This window comes from Salvelinus fontinalis, chromosome 21, assembly GCF_029448725.1.
Source record: "Salvelinus fontinalis isolate EN_2023a chromosome 21, ASM2944872v1, whole genome shotgun sequence".
Classification (NCBI taxonomy): Eukaryota; Metazoa; Chordata; class Actinopteri; order Salmoniformes; family Salmonidae; genus Salvelinus; species Salvelinus fontinalis.
Genome location: NC_074685.1, coordinates 38774497 through 38791384, shown reverse-complemented (window position 1 = coordinate 38791384; position 16888 = coordinate 38774497). Strand labels below are relative to the sequence as shown.

The window sequence follows — 16888 nt, the reverse complement described above, 5'->3', positions numbered from 1 at the left end:
AAGCACCCCCACAACATGATGCTGCCACCCCCGTGCTTCACGGTTGGGATGGTGTTCTTCGGCTTGCAAGCTTCCCCCTTTTTCCTCCAAACAAAACGATGGTCATTATGGCCAAACAGTTATATTTTTGTTTCATCAGACCAGAGGACATTTCTCCAAAAAGTACGATCTTTGTCCCCATGTGCAGTTGCAAACCGTAGTCTGGCTTTTTTTATGGCGGTTTTGGAGCAGTGGCTTCTTCCTTGCTGAGCGGCCTTTCAGGTTATGTCGATATAGGACTCATTTTACTGTGGATATAGATACTTTTGTAGCTGTTTCCTCCAGCATCTTCACAAGGTCCTTTGCTGTTGTTCAAGGATTGATTTGCACTTGTCGCACCAAAGTACGTTCATCTCCAGGAGACAGAACGCGTCTCCTTCTTGAGCGGTATGACAGCTGCGTGGTCCCGTGGTGTTTATACTTGCGTACTATTGTTTTATACAGATGAACGTGGAACCTTCATCAATTTGGAAATTGCTCCCAAGGATGAACCAGACTTGTGGAGGGCCACAATTATTTTTCTGGGACTGAGTTCTTTTGATTTTCCCATGATATCAAGCAAAGAGGCACTGAGTTTGAAGGTAGGCCTTGAAATACATCCACAGGTACACCTCCAATTGACTCAAATGATGTCAATTAGCCTATCAGAAGCTTCTAAAGCCATGACATAATTTTCTGGAATTTTCCAAGCTGTTTAAAGGCACAGTCAACTTAGTGTATGTAAACTTCTGGGCTACTGGAATTGTGATACAGTGAATTATAAGTGAAATAATCTGTCTGTAAACAATTGTTGGAAAAATGACGTGTGTCATGCACAACGTAGATGTCCTAACCGACTTGCCAAAACTATAGTTTGTTAACAAGAAATTTGTGGAGTTGTTGAAAAATGAGTTTTAATGACTCCAACCTAAGTGACTGTAAACTTCCGACTTCAACTGCAACTGTATTTTAAAGTATTTTTACTTTAGTACTTTACACCACTGCTTTCAAGAACGGATGCAGACTTGTACTCAAGTCAAATCAAGACTAGCTCCTGAACACTACAGCTCTCTTAGGGTCATATCCTAACTTGGATTTAAATCGAATTTCCACTTTTTCATGCATTGATTTCAATCAAAGACTAAATTAGAATTAATCTCTTACTGATGTGAGAGTCATTTTCTTAACTAACCTCGGAGTAGTTGCGATGGGCCTTGTCCAGGATCTTGATGATGACGTCCATCTGGTGAATCTCTCCATAGTCCCCAAGCTCCTTCCTCACGCCACAGAATATCTTAGTAAACGTTCCCTGACCCAGACTATCTTTCTGTAACACAAAGGGAACACAATCAATTCCCTGGTGCTTAAGTGGCAGGTCTGTTACTACCCGCAATCACCTCTTCAGAAGTATTTTTTGTATGTGTGTGTGTGTGTGTGGGTACAGAACCCAGTGGCCTCTGCTCTCAACCTAATTGACCAGAGCTATTCATTTTAGTAATGAGTGAGGGGGAATACAGATGGGTAGAAAAAGAGTGATTGAGAGAGGTATCTTACAATGACAAGGTCCTCCTTGCGTATCTTGTGGAACACCATCTGGCTAATGTCTCTGTGGAGGGAGGGGGAGAGAGGTACCTCAGCGCCCTGGTTACCCCTGCAGACCAACAGGTTAGACTTGTCTGCAGAAAGATGGGACAGAGATGAAGATGTAGAGTTAGGGGTATATAAAGAGATTGTCTTTGTCTCTCCCGTAACTCCTTAAGTTACCTGTGAATGTAGGGTAGAACGTAGCTAGTGGGGTACATACATTTTGTTATTGTATGTGAGTCAAGACCGGGAGGGGGACAAGAGGTTCCGAGACCGAGCCAAGACCAGAAGAATGTAAGTCCAATTCAAGACCAAATGTCACCAATCACATTTTGACTTAATGGGTGGGACCGTTTTTACAAAAACATATGGAAACAGGTCACTGCGCAATAGCGAGCAGTAGTTTTCCCACAGTCTAGCTAGCTTTTGTGGTCGGCTAGTTTGCAGCGGTTGCAGCAGGTATCAAAGACGATGTTGTTGCTAATTTGTTAGCTTCTTCCTTTCAAGAATAACTTTGAACAAGAAGTTTCAAATGATCCTCATCTGGTGAGTGGAACTGTGTTTTTTATTGCAGCGCCTGCTGTTGCTAGCCATCTCTTTGAAAATAACTTCTGTGCGTGAACCACTGTTGCATTCAAAGTGGAACCGACAGCATTGTAGCAACATGAAATCTTATTCGAATCTGTTCATATAAATCGCACTTTGGAAAGTATTCAGTATTAGGGTCGTTGTCCTGTTGGAAGGTGAACCTTCGCCCCAGTCTGAGGTCCTGAGTGCTCTGGAGCACGTCTCCTTTTGAAGGATAGTGCATTACTTGTTTATTAAACTACTGTGAGAATATAGATCGAGAGTCAAGTGTGGCTGGGGAGCCAGCCCAAAACGTTTACCCAAATTGCCAACATTGGCCAATTAAATCAAGTAGGACAGTTTATGTTATTGTTATAAACACAAAAACACAGCTATGACCCCTCGTTGCCCCTTATCCCCTGACCTCTCACCTTTAGCCTTTGGCGGGCAGCACTTGGTGAACTTGAAGATGTGTCCGTCAGAGCGCAGCGCCTCCTTCTGGTAGCAGTGGAGCAGCTCCCTTAGAGAGCTGAAGCTCTTCTTGGCCCCAGAGAGGATGTACTCTCCCTGGTCTGTCTTCACGATCTGGCAGTGCTTATACTCCACCAGGCTGTCACTCTGCTTCAGAGAAGAGAGGGGGAACAGGTCAGAGACCGATACATACAGAGACAGACACACACTTTTGACAGTAAGGTTATGTCCACACGAGGAGAAAGGCTACCATACGTCTGTTCTGGACTTAACATGGATAGTTCTAGTTTTAACGTTAGAGCAGTGGGTCAGGGGACTCTGGGGACACTCAGTCCATCAGGTCACACAGCACCAGTATCATGCATTGTACTCACCCCCACCACAAAGGTCAGGAAGTATTTGTTGTAGTCCTTAGGGCTGCTGCGGAGGATGAACAGACCCTTATGATTCCCGGACCGTCGCAGCTTACTGATAGCAAACTCCATCCTGAGGACAAAGATGGAGATGACAGATGGGTTCAGTCAGGGTCGTGTGCGGGTGTGTGCGTGCGCACATACACTTGACTTACGAAACTGGGCCGTGACAGTAGCTCTGAATGGCCTGCAGCAGCTTAGGGGGCGCCGTCTCTTTACACAGGTAGTGGTGGGCGTCTGCTATTAGCCGGTAGTAGCCATCCACCAAAGACACAAAGGACAGAGCCTCGGACAGGGAATGGAACTCCAGCTCCTGTGTAGTAGAAGAGAGAGAGAGACAGTTAAAGAAGATGGAGGAAAAGAGAGGGTTGGGTCAGTACTCTGACATGCTTTTGTACGGAAAAGGCCTCGTTGTTCCTTTGAGCCAGGTATGAACCAGCAACCTGACATGGCCAACGTAATTGATCAGGTCAACACTTGGGCTGTTGTGGTAACCGTATTACCACCACACTGGGTAGCTGCAGGAACAGGGTTGGAATGGGCCATTCTAAATCGAAACTAATTTTACATTTTAGTAAATACAAGATTAAATTGAGAATAGTCCAGGGCCAGCATTATGGGCAGGCCCCTCGCTGTACCCCCTTGCCCATCCAAATAAAATACTGAAATAATGATCATATATTTGACCGAGACGAGTACCAACAGAAAGACACGGAAATCTCAGAAAAAAGCATCCGAGCGAGTGAAACGGTGCCCCTCTGTCTCAGTATGTGTAGACCATGCATCTGATGCTGTCTGGACAAAAGGAGTATAGCATGTCATACTTTTCTCTGTCCAGACAGCATCAGATACATGGGCTACATAAAGTAAGAGAGGGGCGCTGTTTCGCTCGCTAGTTTCAGCAGAGAGGAAGAGGCGAAGCGAGAGGGTTCCCTCTAGCAAAAATCTTTCCCGAATAAGCCCAATGCGTTTCTATAGGCATACTGTAATATGCAGACCTAAGATTGTCGCCTGCATTCCTGCCTTTGGTACAACGCCTCACATTGCTAGGGTGGAGACATGCGCATTTCATCATTATATACAGATCTCTGGTTTCAGCCACTTTCGAATTAGAAATCAAAGTTGGTGGGTGCATAGTGCACTGTTCAGATGATGACTTCCCCTAAAGTAAATTGACGTTTGCCAAAATTCGATAATTAGTCCTGTCTAAATAAAAATCATTCCAATACTTTATCGGAGAGCATGACTTAGTCACAGAGGATCATAATCTTCTTTAAAACAAAATAGCTGTGGGTTGTTTTAGAATCACAAGCTCGTAGGCCTATGTCTACTTGGGAAGCCCGCAATTTGGGCAGCGCGTGTGGCAATGGGCCTAGCTGATTATTGTGTTTGCGGCTTTCAGTGAAAAGCATCTAAAATGTGTTTAGATAATGTGTCTTGATTATAATAAAAAACATTTGAGACAAGGGGAGGGGTGTGTGGCAAAGACATGGCCTTCCCTCTCCAGAATGCATGCACTCAGCTCTCTCCCGCCAATTCCTGCGCATTCATTGTTCCATTGTGTGAATTGTTTTCCCTTTTAATGTTTATTCAAGGTTGTTGGGTTGGCGGTTTCATTATTACAATAATTGATCGATATTAAATACAGATGATTGTTTGAAGAAATGACAACGTATCTCTGCGCCTGAGCACGCCAACCTGCTAAATTTATACATAGTTGCACTTCACTAGCGATAGCTCAAAACAGGTCAGATCGAAAGGGAGGCAAACAGGCGGAGTAGAAAGATTAATGTGAATGAAAGAACCTACATTTTAACCCGGAGATTTCATGTTTTTATTTGTCAGCTTTAGGCCTATGTATTTTACTTAGTTGCCTGCTGCATTGTAGGGTATCTCTGAGTTTCACGCCCTAATTTCTTTCGCCACGTATCAATGTGTCCATATGGCAAAGACTGATGCTCCTGCATTAGCTGAATTTTAACTTTTAGATTTATATCATTTTAATTCAGATTATGATTAACCACGTGACAATAATTGAGAAAAAATGATATTATTTAAATTAAATTGTTCCACGAATCATAACTGGCACGCAGATACAGTAGGTAGAAATGTTAGGAGAAATTGTAAGCTTCCCTAAACTTGAAACTCACACGCTTCTAATGGTCTTCATTATAACACCCAATAACAAAATTAGCGCACACAGGAGGTCCCGTGAAAAAATAATAATAATTGCCCTCCTATAGAAATCAAATGCCACCCAACTGATTCGTTCTGGTGCCGGCCCTGGAATAGTCCGATGGGCGAAAATATGATCACAGCGTGTGCAGCCTGAGACAAAGAACCAGAGCGCAACTTTTTTTGGCCTACTTTCTCAAAACCATCAATAGCCTATAGTTGCACTATGCAGCCCACATCCGTTCTGATTTGTAAGACATTCTAAGACTTGCATCATTCATAACTAAAGTCGATAGCCTATAGGAACGGTTTCAAATGATCACTTTTATGCTCAACATAGCCGCTTCGGAATGCGAAAAATATCCTTCCCATTTTATCTAGCCAACTTCAATTATATTCTTCTTACTATAAAATCATAGATTTGGCACGGGACATAAGCATATCATATCAGCCTCAGGAGGCTGAAGAAATTCGACTTGTCACCAAAAGCACTCACAGACTTCTACAGATGCACAATCGAGAGCATCCTGTCGGGCTATATCACCGCCTGGTACGGCAACTGCTCCGCCCACAACCGTAAGGCTCTCCAGAGGGTAGTGAGGTCTGCACAACGCATCACCGGGGGCAAACTACCTGCCCTCCAGGACACCTACACCACCCGATGTCACAGGAAGGGCATAAAGATCATCAAGGACAACAACCACCCGAGCCACTGCCTGTTCACCCCGCTATCATCCAGAAGGCGAGGTCAGTACAGGTGCATCAAAGCAGGGACTGAGAGAGCTTCTATCTCAAGGCCATCAGACTGTTAAACAGCCACCACTAACATTTAGTGGCTGCTGCCAACATACTGACTCAACTCCAGCCACTTTAATAATGGGAATTGATGGAAATTATGTAAAAATGTATCACTAGCCACTTTAAACAATGCCACTTAATATAATGTTTACATACCCTACATTACTCATCTCATATGTATATACTGTACTCTATATCATCTACTGCATCTTCCCATCTTTATGTAATACATGTATCACTAGCCACTTTAAACCATGCCACTTTATGTTTACATGCCCTACATTACTCATCTCATATGTATAGACTGTACACTATACCATCTACTGCATCTTGCCTATGCCGTTCTGTACCATCACTCATTCATATATCTTTATGTACATATTCTTTATCCCTTTACACTTGTGTGTATAAGGTAGTAGTTGTGGAACTGTTAGGTTAGATTACTTGTTGGTTATTACTGCATTGTCGGAACTAGAAGCACAAGCATTTCACTACACTCGCATTAACATCTGCTAACCATGTGTATGTGACAAATAACATTTGTTTTGATCATGTCTGCTAAATGAACAAGCCTACAGCATGGCGCATAGCAAGATAACATACAGTAGGCCAACTCATATTCTGTTCTTCTGAAACACATTTTCTTCATATTATTACGTTTCTTTAGACCTGCCTAAAATAGTGGATTTATTGTGATGGTGTATATTACATTGATTTATTAGAACTTGTTTTAAATATGTAAATGTTCCACGTGCGCAGATCAGCAGCTTGTATGCATGGAGGCCTGGCGATGCTGAATGTGTTTGTTAATTAACGGTAAATTACTGCAGTTTCTGCATGATAATAACTGTCTGACAAAATGTAATGACCACCACAGTCCTAGTCAACACCCACAAGGCTGTGTGGCCCAATGATATTCCAGGGCACATTCTCAGAGCATGCGCAGAACAGCTGGAAGGGATATTCACGGTCATTTTCAACCTCTGCTTGTGCCAGTCCCCATGTTTTAAGAAGACCACCATCATTCCTGCTCCCTAGAACTCTAAGGCTTCATGCCACAATGACTACCGCCCTGCAGAACTCACATCTGTAATCATGAAGTGCTTTAAAAGGCTGATTATGGCACACATCATCAACACCCTCATCCCAGACACCCTAGAGCCACTCCAATTTGCATACCGCCCCAACGGCTCCATAGACGAAACAATCTCAACTGCACTTCACACGGCCCTAACCCACCTAGATAAGAGGAACACCTATGTGAAAATGCTGTTCATTGACTACAGCTCAGCGTTGAACACCATTGTCCCTTCCAAGCTCGTCACCAAGCTTAGGACACCAGAACACCTCCCTCTGCAACTGGATCCTGGACTTCCTGACGGGCCGATCCCAGTTGGTGAGCGTATGCAACGTCACCTCCGCCATGCTGACCCTCAACACCGGGGCCCCACAGGGGTGTGTGCTTGGTCCCCTCCTGTACTTCCTGTTCACCAACGACTCCAACACCATCATCAAGTTTGCTGACGTCGTGGTCTAAGGCACTGCATCGCAGCGCTAGCTGTGCCACCAGAGATTCTGGGTTCGAGCCTAGGCTCTGTCACAGCTGGCCGCGACCGGGAGGCTCATGGGGCGACGCACAATTGGCCCAGCGTCGTCCGGGTTAGGGAGGGTTTGGCCGGCAGGAAATCCTTGTCTCATCGCGCACTAGCAACTCCTGTGGCAGGCCGGGCGCAGTGCACGCTGACCAGGTCGCTAGGTGTACGGTGTTTCCTCCGACACATTGGTGCGGCTGGCTTCCGGTTTGATGTGCGTTGTGTCAAGAAGCAGTGCGGCTTGGTTGGGTTGTGTTTCGGAGGACGCATGGCTCTCGACCTTCGCCTCTCCAGAGTCCATACGGGAGTTGCAGCGATAAGACAAGACAGTAACTACTACCAATTGGATACCACAAAATTGGGGGAGAAAAAATGTGTTAAATAATAAATTAAATAAATAATAAATAAAGTTTGCTGACGTCACGTTGGTGGGACAGGGAGGAGGTCAGTGACCTGGCAGTGTGGTGCCGGAATAACAACCTCTCCCTCAACGTCAGTAAGACCAAGGAGCTGATTGTGGATTACAGAAAACAGGGGGGCGAGGACGCCCCCATCCACATCGACAGGGCTGTAGTGGAGCGGGTCGAGAGCTTCAAGTTCCTCTATGTCCAAATCACTTAGGACTTAAAATGGTCCACACACATGCGCACAGTCGTGAAGGCGAGACTGCGCCTCTTCCCCCTCATGAGGTAGAAAAGGTTTGGCATGGACCCTCAAATCCTCAAAAACTCCTACAGCTGTACCATTGAGAGCATCTTGACTGGCTACATCACTGCTCGGTATGGCAATAGCACTGCCCTCGATCACATGGAACTACAGAGGGTGGTGCGAACAGCCCAGTACATCGATGGTAAAAAGGGTTCTTCAGGAGGTTCTCATCATACACAGCCATCCAGGACCTCTATATCAGGTGGTGTGAAATCATTAAAAAGACTCTAGCCACCCAAGCCATAGACCGTTCTCTCTGCTTCCGCACCGCAAGTAGTACCGGTGCAACAAGTCTGACACCAAGAGGCTACTGCTTCTATCCCCAATCTATAAGACTGCTAAATAGCTAACAAAATGGCTAAACAGAATTAGCCCATGTATTTTATTTTTGCACTGTCTCTATGCACACTCTCAGGGCCCTACACACTCCCGTACATGGACACTTCAACGCACAAACACTCACTTCATCATTTGCTCACACACACACATAATCCTCAAGAATCTATTGACGCACCCACGCGTCAATCTATGTAACATAAAAAAAATCCCCCATCAAAATCCGTCAGTTTAAGCTAGAGATTAAAAACAAAATTGCCCTATGTGGGCCTTCCGCATCTACGGTGGAAGGTGATCGAGCACAGCAGTGTTCGTCAGAAATCGGTCTTCTCACAAAAAAACGTCTGTAGCATCCAAACTAATATGACCACTCAAAGGGAATATGAGACTCTCACGAACACGGTGGTGATCTCCGTTTTACTCTACGACCCCCACAAGTGTCACAGGGATCATCTGAAGGTATCCCATACAAATGAATGGAAGTATGGAGGTAGGTTTGTATCAACAAAAAGAAGGGGTTAAATGTGACCAAAAAAAAGTACAAAATTAAATCCTGCTCTTTCTTGTATATCTTCTAAATAGGACAGACAATTCAAATCCTTATTAATAATGATTTGTTTATTGACTGTCTCTGCGTTATGCAATGTGTTTCTATGGGCTAAAGTAGTAAAGACCAAATTCAATATTTTAGTAGTAAAAGTATTTATAATGACATACCTAAAAAACCTAATAGCTAAATGATCCATGGTATGACCATCTTAAAACAATTCCATATGTTATCTCCCCCCCCCCCATGGCTTAGACTGAGGATAATATGCACATACATTTATACTGACTCAACACACAACCACTCACATACAATGAGTGGTTGTGGAAGTACAGAATTCTGTGTACAAATCTTTCCATGACATAGACCGACCAGGTAAATTCAGGTGAAAGCTATGATCTGTTATTGATGCCACTTGTTAAATCCACTTCAAATCAGTGTATATGAAAGGGAGGGGACAGATTAGAGAAGGTTTTTTAAGCCTTGAGTTAATTGAGACATGGATTGTGTATTTGTGCCATTTAGAGGGTGAATGGAAAAGACAAAAGATGAAAGTGCCTTTGAACAGGGTAGGGTAGTAGGTGCCAGGCACACCAGTTTGTGTCAAGAACTGCAACACTGCTGGGTTTTTCCACATGCACACGGGAAACTGTTGTATCAAGAATGGTCCAAAGGACATCCTGCCAACTTGACAACTGTGGGAATCATTTGAGCCAACATGGGCCATCATCCCTGTGGAATGCTTTCGACACCTTGTAGAGTCCATGCCCCAACGAATTGAGGATGTTCTGAGGGCAAAGGGGGGGGGGGGGGGTGTTCAACTCAATATTAGGAAGGTGTTCTTAATGTTTTGTACACCCAGTGTATATCGGGAATAGGGTCATTATCATTTCAGATAAAGCAGGTGTTCTTGTCCCTCTATGAGTTAGGTTAGCAGGGTGGTCGTACCAGAGTCTGATGGTCCTGTCTGTTGATGGTGACGATACGACTCTCGATAGCACCGCCCTTGTTGGCCTGCTTAATGCTGATGTCTATAACCTCAGGGAAATCACAGTACGTCTGGAAACCCTGAGAGAGACCGGGAGAGAGATAGACATGGTGAGCGAGAAAGAGAAGTCATATACAGTGGCAGCAATCCTGAATGCACAACGTTCAAACGCCCTTCCGCTTACTCTCTATGAAACGATGAAATGATTGCATGAGACGATTGAAACACATAACTAATCATAGCCATTCTGTGGTCGTTTCAGCACGGCATGTGCTGTTTCCAAGAGGAGAAGAATAGAGAAGGAAAAAGGACAATAAGAGGACAAGAAACGAGAAGAGAAAGAGAAGAGAATGCTACTTCTCCCTACCTTTTCTATCTCCATATCCGTCCCCTGGGACCACTGAATTCCATTGTTACCCGTGACGACGATGGTGACCTCTCCAGCCGAGGGCTCTGTGACCCGGAAGCACTCGGAGTAGAGGGCTGGCTGCAGCATCTCCAGATTTGCCAGGTATTTGAGCTTGAGATCACGAGCGGTGGCATTACACTGGCAGAACTGCTGGATGAACTTCTTGAAGCGATGGCGGATCCTCTTCCGGGTCACAAAGTGGTACTCCTGGATACGGGCACGTATGTCCTTGGGCAGGAATGACTTATAGCTGTGGGGGGGGAGACAGAATGGGATTGGATTAGTTACAATTGGGGTGCATTAAATACTAGTATCAATAGCAGCCAAGAGATGAATTATGTGATACAATTTCATGATTTAAGAAAGGATTTTTTTTTTTTATTGAAAATGAGCAACTAACAGAAATTAATATATATTTTAAATACATGGGCTGGGTTGGATAGGAGGGAGGTGTGGTGTGATGGAGTGAGAAAAGGAGGCCAGGGTGAGTACAGAGACCGTGTATCATGAAATATTTAATGACATGGGTTTATTATGTTCTGTAAAGGATGTCATGAACACGTTTTCAATACTGATATTCTCACACACACTAAGGGTTAATATGTTCATTGATTTGCAGGACCAGTGCCTTCAAAATGTGGAACAAGTAAAGTATGAATACTTACTGTTGTGTTAAAGCCTGAATTCGAAATTGATTTAAAAAATATATATATATATCTTACCCATCTACACACAATACCCCATAATGACAAGGTGAAAACATGTTTTTAGAAGTATTTGCACATTCATTAAAAATGAAATACAGAACTCTCACATTTACATAAATATTCACATCCCTGAGTCAATATGTTAGAATCACCTTTGGCAGTGATTACAGCTGTGAGTCTTTCTGGGTAAGTCTCTAAGAGCTTTGCACACCTGGATTGGATTGTACAATATTTGCCCACTATTATTTTTTTAAATTCTTCAAGCTTTGTCAAGTTGGTTGTTGATCATTGCTTGACAGTCTTGCCATAGATTTTCAAGACGATTTAAGTCAAAACTGTAACTAGGCCACTCAGGAGGTAATCTTGCTAAGCAACTGCAGTGTATTTTTGGCCTTGTGTTTTAGGTTACTGACCTGCTGAAAGGTTAATTTGTCTCCTAATTTCTGTTGGAAAGCAGACAACCAGTTTTTCCTCTAGGATTTTGCCTGTGCCTAGCTCTACTCCATTTATTTTTCATCAACAAAAAATCCCAATCCTTGACTGAGGGATCGTACAGATAATTGTATGTGTGGGGTACAGAGATGAGGTAGTCACAAAAAAATCGTGTTAAACACTATTATTGCACACACAGTGAGTCCATGCGACGTATTATGTGATTTAAGCAAATGTTTACTCCTGAACTTATTTAGGCTTGCCATAAAAAAAGGGGATGAATACTTGACTCAATCTGGATAAGAGCGTCTGCTAAATGACTTAAATGTAAATGTAAAATGTAAATCCATTTCAGCTTTTCATATGTAATTCATTTGAAAAATATTAGAAAAACCTACAAACATAATTCAGCTCGGTCATGCACTGAATGCACGGACAGCACGGTTAGTCTAATAAAAAGTGAAATGTGGAAAAATAGCTGCACCTCTTGAATTTTGCGTTATTTGACAAAGTGTCACAGAAACTGCAGAATGTCCTCTTTCAGAGACTATGTAGAAATCAAAATGTTTTACCTGCATGTGACTGAAGAAGGATTGGATAAACCGATGCTCCTTTCCCTGCATCTGTCAATTACAGGATGCGCCCTTCTCTTCATGTACAATTTGAGTGCCGATAGGCCTAATATTGTCACTCATCAGATTATTGTCAATTTCATCTTGTCTATAGGCTAACTCTTATTACGTGTGAAATTAGTTTTGGTATAGTTTAGGTGTAGTTTCGATGGGCGGGCTGTGCAGGCTGACTGGCATTGTTTGTTTCCCGCTCATCAACTTGGATAGAGTCAAGGATATGTTTTGCATGATTCTAAAGACCTACTGCAACACATAGCATGTTTTCATTTCCTGTACAATACATTTGATTAGTAATAGAGTCATAGTAAATAAAACAGTACCATAACAGCTTATTTTTATAAACTAAAACGTAAATGAGAATGTATGAACCTGCAAGGTGCGTGGTCAAATGATTAACATAAGCCAACACTGATAAATAGGCATAACAGAAACTCATCATTACAACTACTATTGTTCGAAATTAAATCAACCTCTTCACCCTCATCATTCAGTTAGGCCTCATTTAAATTTGATTGTGAAGTAACTTGCACAATTATTGCCCAGTGAGAGAGAGACGCATTAGCGCCTGGCTAGGTACCAACGTCCTACAGCACATTGTCTTGGCGGAATGAATTGGGAATAAGTGAGAAAAAAATAAACTGGTAAAAAGGCTCTAAATACTTCTCTGTTTGTGATTTCGAAATTCGGACAGGTGAGCAGTGTAAGATACAAACGTTTAGGAAAAGTCAGGCGAGGAACAGGACATTTTTTTTGGGGGGGGGGGGTTATTTTAATATACAGTACAAAATCAAACGTCAGTGGCCATTGGCCTATGGCAGTTCTAGTGTTAAGAGAATATAATGCAAAAGTTTGAAATTAGCATTTATATTGTTTAGGAACAAAACTCAAAGATATAATTTCAGATCCGGTTGGTATTTCACCTATTTTCACACAGATCTGAGGTATGTGGCCACCGGGCGAGATCCAACCTGGGATCCAAGGGGTTAACTACGACAACGTTGGTCGGATCTCAGGTAATTTGGTAGATCCCAAGACTTCTAGTAGAGAGGGAGCGACATCATTATACCATATGTCATGTCCCAAAACATGCAAGTTATATTTAACCCTAACTGTGAAGTGTTCACCCAGTACATTCCTCTCTTACAGAAACACCTCAGGGGAAGAGTTGCAGGGGAGAGGGGTACAACTGAATACGCCAATTGGAAGCTAGGGATTTAGGGATGATTAGGTGGCCGGGAAGGAAATACAAATGTCAAGTTAGCATCTTAGCCAGGACACAGGGTTAACATCCCTATTTCTTTAGTGACCACAGGGGAGGCTATGCATTCCACCTGGTTTGACCGTTGTGAACGCCGCTTTGGGACCAAACGTTTTCACTTCAGTTTCCTATACATTTGTCTTTGCTTTGAGGTTCAATATGCTCCATCTTCCTCCGGTGTACTCGCCTGGTGTCGTTGAAGATGTCCACAGGAGCCTGGCTGCTCTCCTTAGCCATCCTCATCATATCCAACACAGCCATGCCAAGACACTCCTCCTGGGCCTCATGGTTTACTGGGATACTGACCCAGCCATCCACAAAGTCACTACGCCACTGAGGGAGGGAGGGAGGGAGGTACAAGCGAGGGAGGGAGGGAGGGAGGTACAAGCAAGAAAGAAAGGGAGGGAGGTACAAGCAAGAAAGAAAGTGGCAGAGGAAGTAAATAGGCAGGGAGATACAGGGTACAGGTGGCATAAGGTGAAAACAGAAAAAAGGGAAATAAGGGAAAGAGAAAAGAGACAGAGGAAAAAAAAGGGAGAGAGATAACGTTAACATGATATGAGAGAGGAGAAACGGCAGACAGACCATCTGATTAGGCACAAAGCAGTTGTTCAAGCCTCAAATCTGTAGTTACACAGCCCTATCAGTGTCATGCCTCTCTCTGTCCCCACGGGCCCTCACGGTTATTAAAACCATGGCCAGTTCTACATTCTCCGAGGATAACATCAACTAAAACCACAACAGAGATCGGCCTCGACTAGACAACTAATGCATTAACCAGACAGAACGTCTTGAGGACCATCACCCAACTTCCCGAAGCTACGTGGAAGCCAGGTACCTCGGTTCTCAGAATGTGTACTAAAGAGTCAACAGCCCTTTCCTTACAGCAACCCAGGGCCAAACTTGTCCTAAACTACTGTCGGAAAGTGACTAATTCACTTGAGCATGTTTTAGTATGTTTATAAATCAGATAAGTTTCCTAGCAATAGTGAATAACATGCTATGGGTTTGATAGATGCCTCCTGAGACAGAATGTTTCCATAAGGGTGAGATAGGAGTGATATGGTAGAGATAATAGATTGCGAACTACTGCCCTGTAACACTGTCTTATAGCTTAACTGTTTTATATCATTATATTCTCTCAATATGATTTGCATCATGAATGTATTGCTAATTCTCAAATAGCCCTCTGTGTATGAGAGGATAATTAACAATGGACTGCGGCAAGGTGCAAGAATGTATACTCCCTACTGATAAGAAGACCGGGAGATGCGTGGAAGAGTACCAAAGGTTCTGGACTGGGGCTGGGATGCTAACACCACCTGCCTAGCCAGAGATTCATTGTACATCCTAGACTCAGGAAGGGGAGGGCTTGTCCGGGAAAACAGAGGTGATAAATATAGGTTCTGAGATTCTGTACCTTGTCTTTCGCAGCTGTATGACCCAGCGTGGTTTAGTAAATCTAGCTTTCGCTGGAGTCCGACGGGAATTTGTACCAGAAACTTCGAACCTAAGAATTGGCGTTGTCGGTAGGATTCACCACGATTTACAGTTGAACTAAAGAGTCTGAATCAGTGGAACAGGAGCCGGCACACAAAAACGAGGTAGGCAAAGTTCCTATAACCGTTCCACTCATTCTGATCTTTGTCGTAGGCAGAATACGAATTTTTGGAAATGGACTTCGAAAGCCTGGATTTATTCAGTCGTCCCACTGTTTTGACGTCGTGGATGATTGTCATTTTTTAGGTTTGTGGCCTAGATGACTATTTTCATTTGAGCTTCCCCTACTGGATGACCATGTAATTTGAAGTCTGAGGCTTAGATCAGGGGTTCCCAAACCTTTTCCACTCGGGCCCCGCTTCCAGCATTGGGGAACATCCCGGGCCCCGCTTCCAGCATTAGGGAACATCCCGGGCCCCGCTTCCAGCATTGGGGAACATCCCCCCCCTGCGCACCACATCTATTTTTATTGAGACAAGCTCTGTTCATGACAACTGTTCATACCCTTCTTGTTAATGGAGAGAATTTAGCAGGTTTAAAGCTTATTTCCTGCAATTCTACACATTTTGTCATGGGGGGGGGGGGGGGGGGGGGGGCAAAGAGAATTTTAAAGTTTTAAAGCACATTTTATGGCAATTCTATACATTTTGCCATGTCTAATGTGTATCCATGTGAATAAATTACAACAATATCTATGGGCTAAAAAAACGGAATCAAAAATGTTAGCTGACATGGGTTAGTTGTTCTGGACATTTCTGACAAGTTATAAATAGCTCTGTAAGGTATGCCATTGACTAGCATGACAAGAGGAACCGATGAAGCACGACCCAATTTAAAAATTGCACGTTGTGCATTCTACTATTACAACTTTCAAGAGTACCCTTAAAGCCGGAATGAGTCTCCCCTGCCGACCCCTCGTGCCCGACCCCTTTTGTTCCTGGCCCCGATGACTATATTAATGTTTTGTCTTATTGTGTGTTATCGTCTGTTCTTTGTATGGATAAATTGTCATTTTTATACCAGTACGTTTGGTTGTAGAGAAGGAGTTCATGTTGAAAGAACCTTCTTGGGTACCATGAATTCATTGAACATGGACGGTTCCTGTTAATAGCATCTAATCAAGGATGAGGCGTTATCAGTGAGTAGTAATGCGTATAGTGTTAGAAGGTTGCTGTGGAGATACTATAAGTCAGGAGGTTGGTTTGTGGTCTATTGGGGCTAATAATAGAGACCGATTGTGTAGCAATAAAACAACTTGTGTTGTGAACCATAGTGATACTTGAGGCGTGACACTGGTATTAAAGACCGTAGGTCTCCTGGATTCTCCAATAGTAAATTTGCAGACGCTTCAGTGTCGTTCTCAACACAAGATATCCGGTCCAGTGACAAATGTATTAAGCACGTATAACGTAACTACTGGGTGAGAACATCTAATCACCTTGGATACCGTCGAGAGACGGGAAATAGAGGAGGAAACATTTTGTAAATCCATGGGTGTGCGCAAAGAATCTACCAACTTGGTATGGGGAAAATCGTGCAAATTGAGACATTGATCAGCATTTCCCTGCTGACTGAAAATTCCAATCAAATAGAGATGTGGTGGTATGGCACAATGACGTCAAGGACAAATCGCAAGCTCAATATACACGCGTTTTGATGGCGTTGTTTTATCAACAGTAAGGTTGAAACGATAAAGCTCAAATTAAAGATAGAGGAATTTGTGACAGGTTTGGCTATGGCCAGCGTGGTGGAT

At 43.4% G+C, this 16888-nt stretch overlaps 1 protein-coding gene across 3 annotated transcripts in view; it reads right to left on the bottom strand.

Annotated features, from left to right (window-relative positions):
* LOC129818857 (tyrosine-protein kinase JAK2-like) overlaps positions 1–16888 on the bottom strand; it is an 80081-nt gene that overhangs the window by 16109 nt on the left and 47084 nt on the right. For 2 of the 3 annotated variants that reach the window (XM_055875136.1, XM_055875138.1), the window contains 8 exons: positions 13823–13968; positions 10565–10856; positions 10158–10277; positions 3209–3366; positions 3015–3126; positions 2601–2790; positions 1573–1694; positions 1211–1345 (listed from right to left, as the gene is read on the bottom strand). In XM_055875136.1, coding sequence (XP_055731111.1) covers positions 1211–1345; positions 1573–1694; positions 2601–2790; positions 3015–3126; positions 3209–3366; positions 10158–10277; positions 10565–10856; positions 13823–13968 — 1275 coding nt within the window. The remainder of the gene's footprint in view (positions 1–1210; positions 1346–1572; positions 1695–2600; positions 2791–3014; positions 3127–3208; positions 3367–10157; positions 10278–10564; positions 10857–13822; positions 13969–16888) is intronic. The other variant, XM_055875137.1, reaches the window with a different exon arrangement.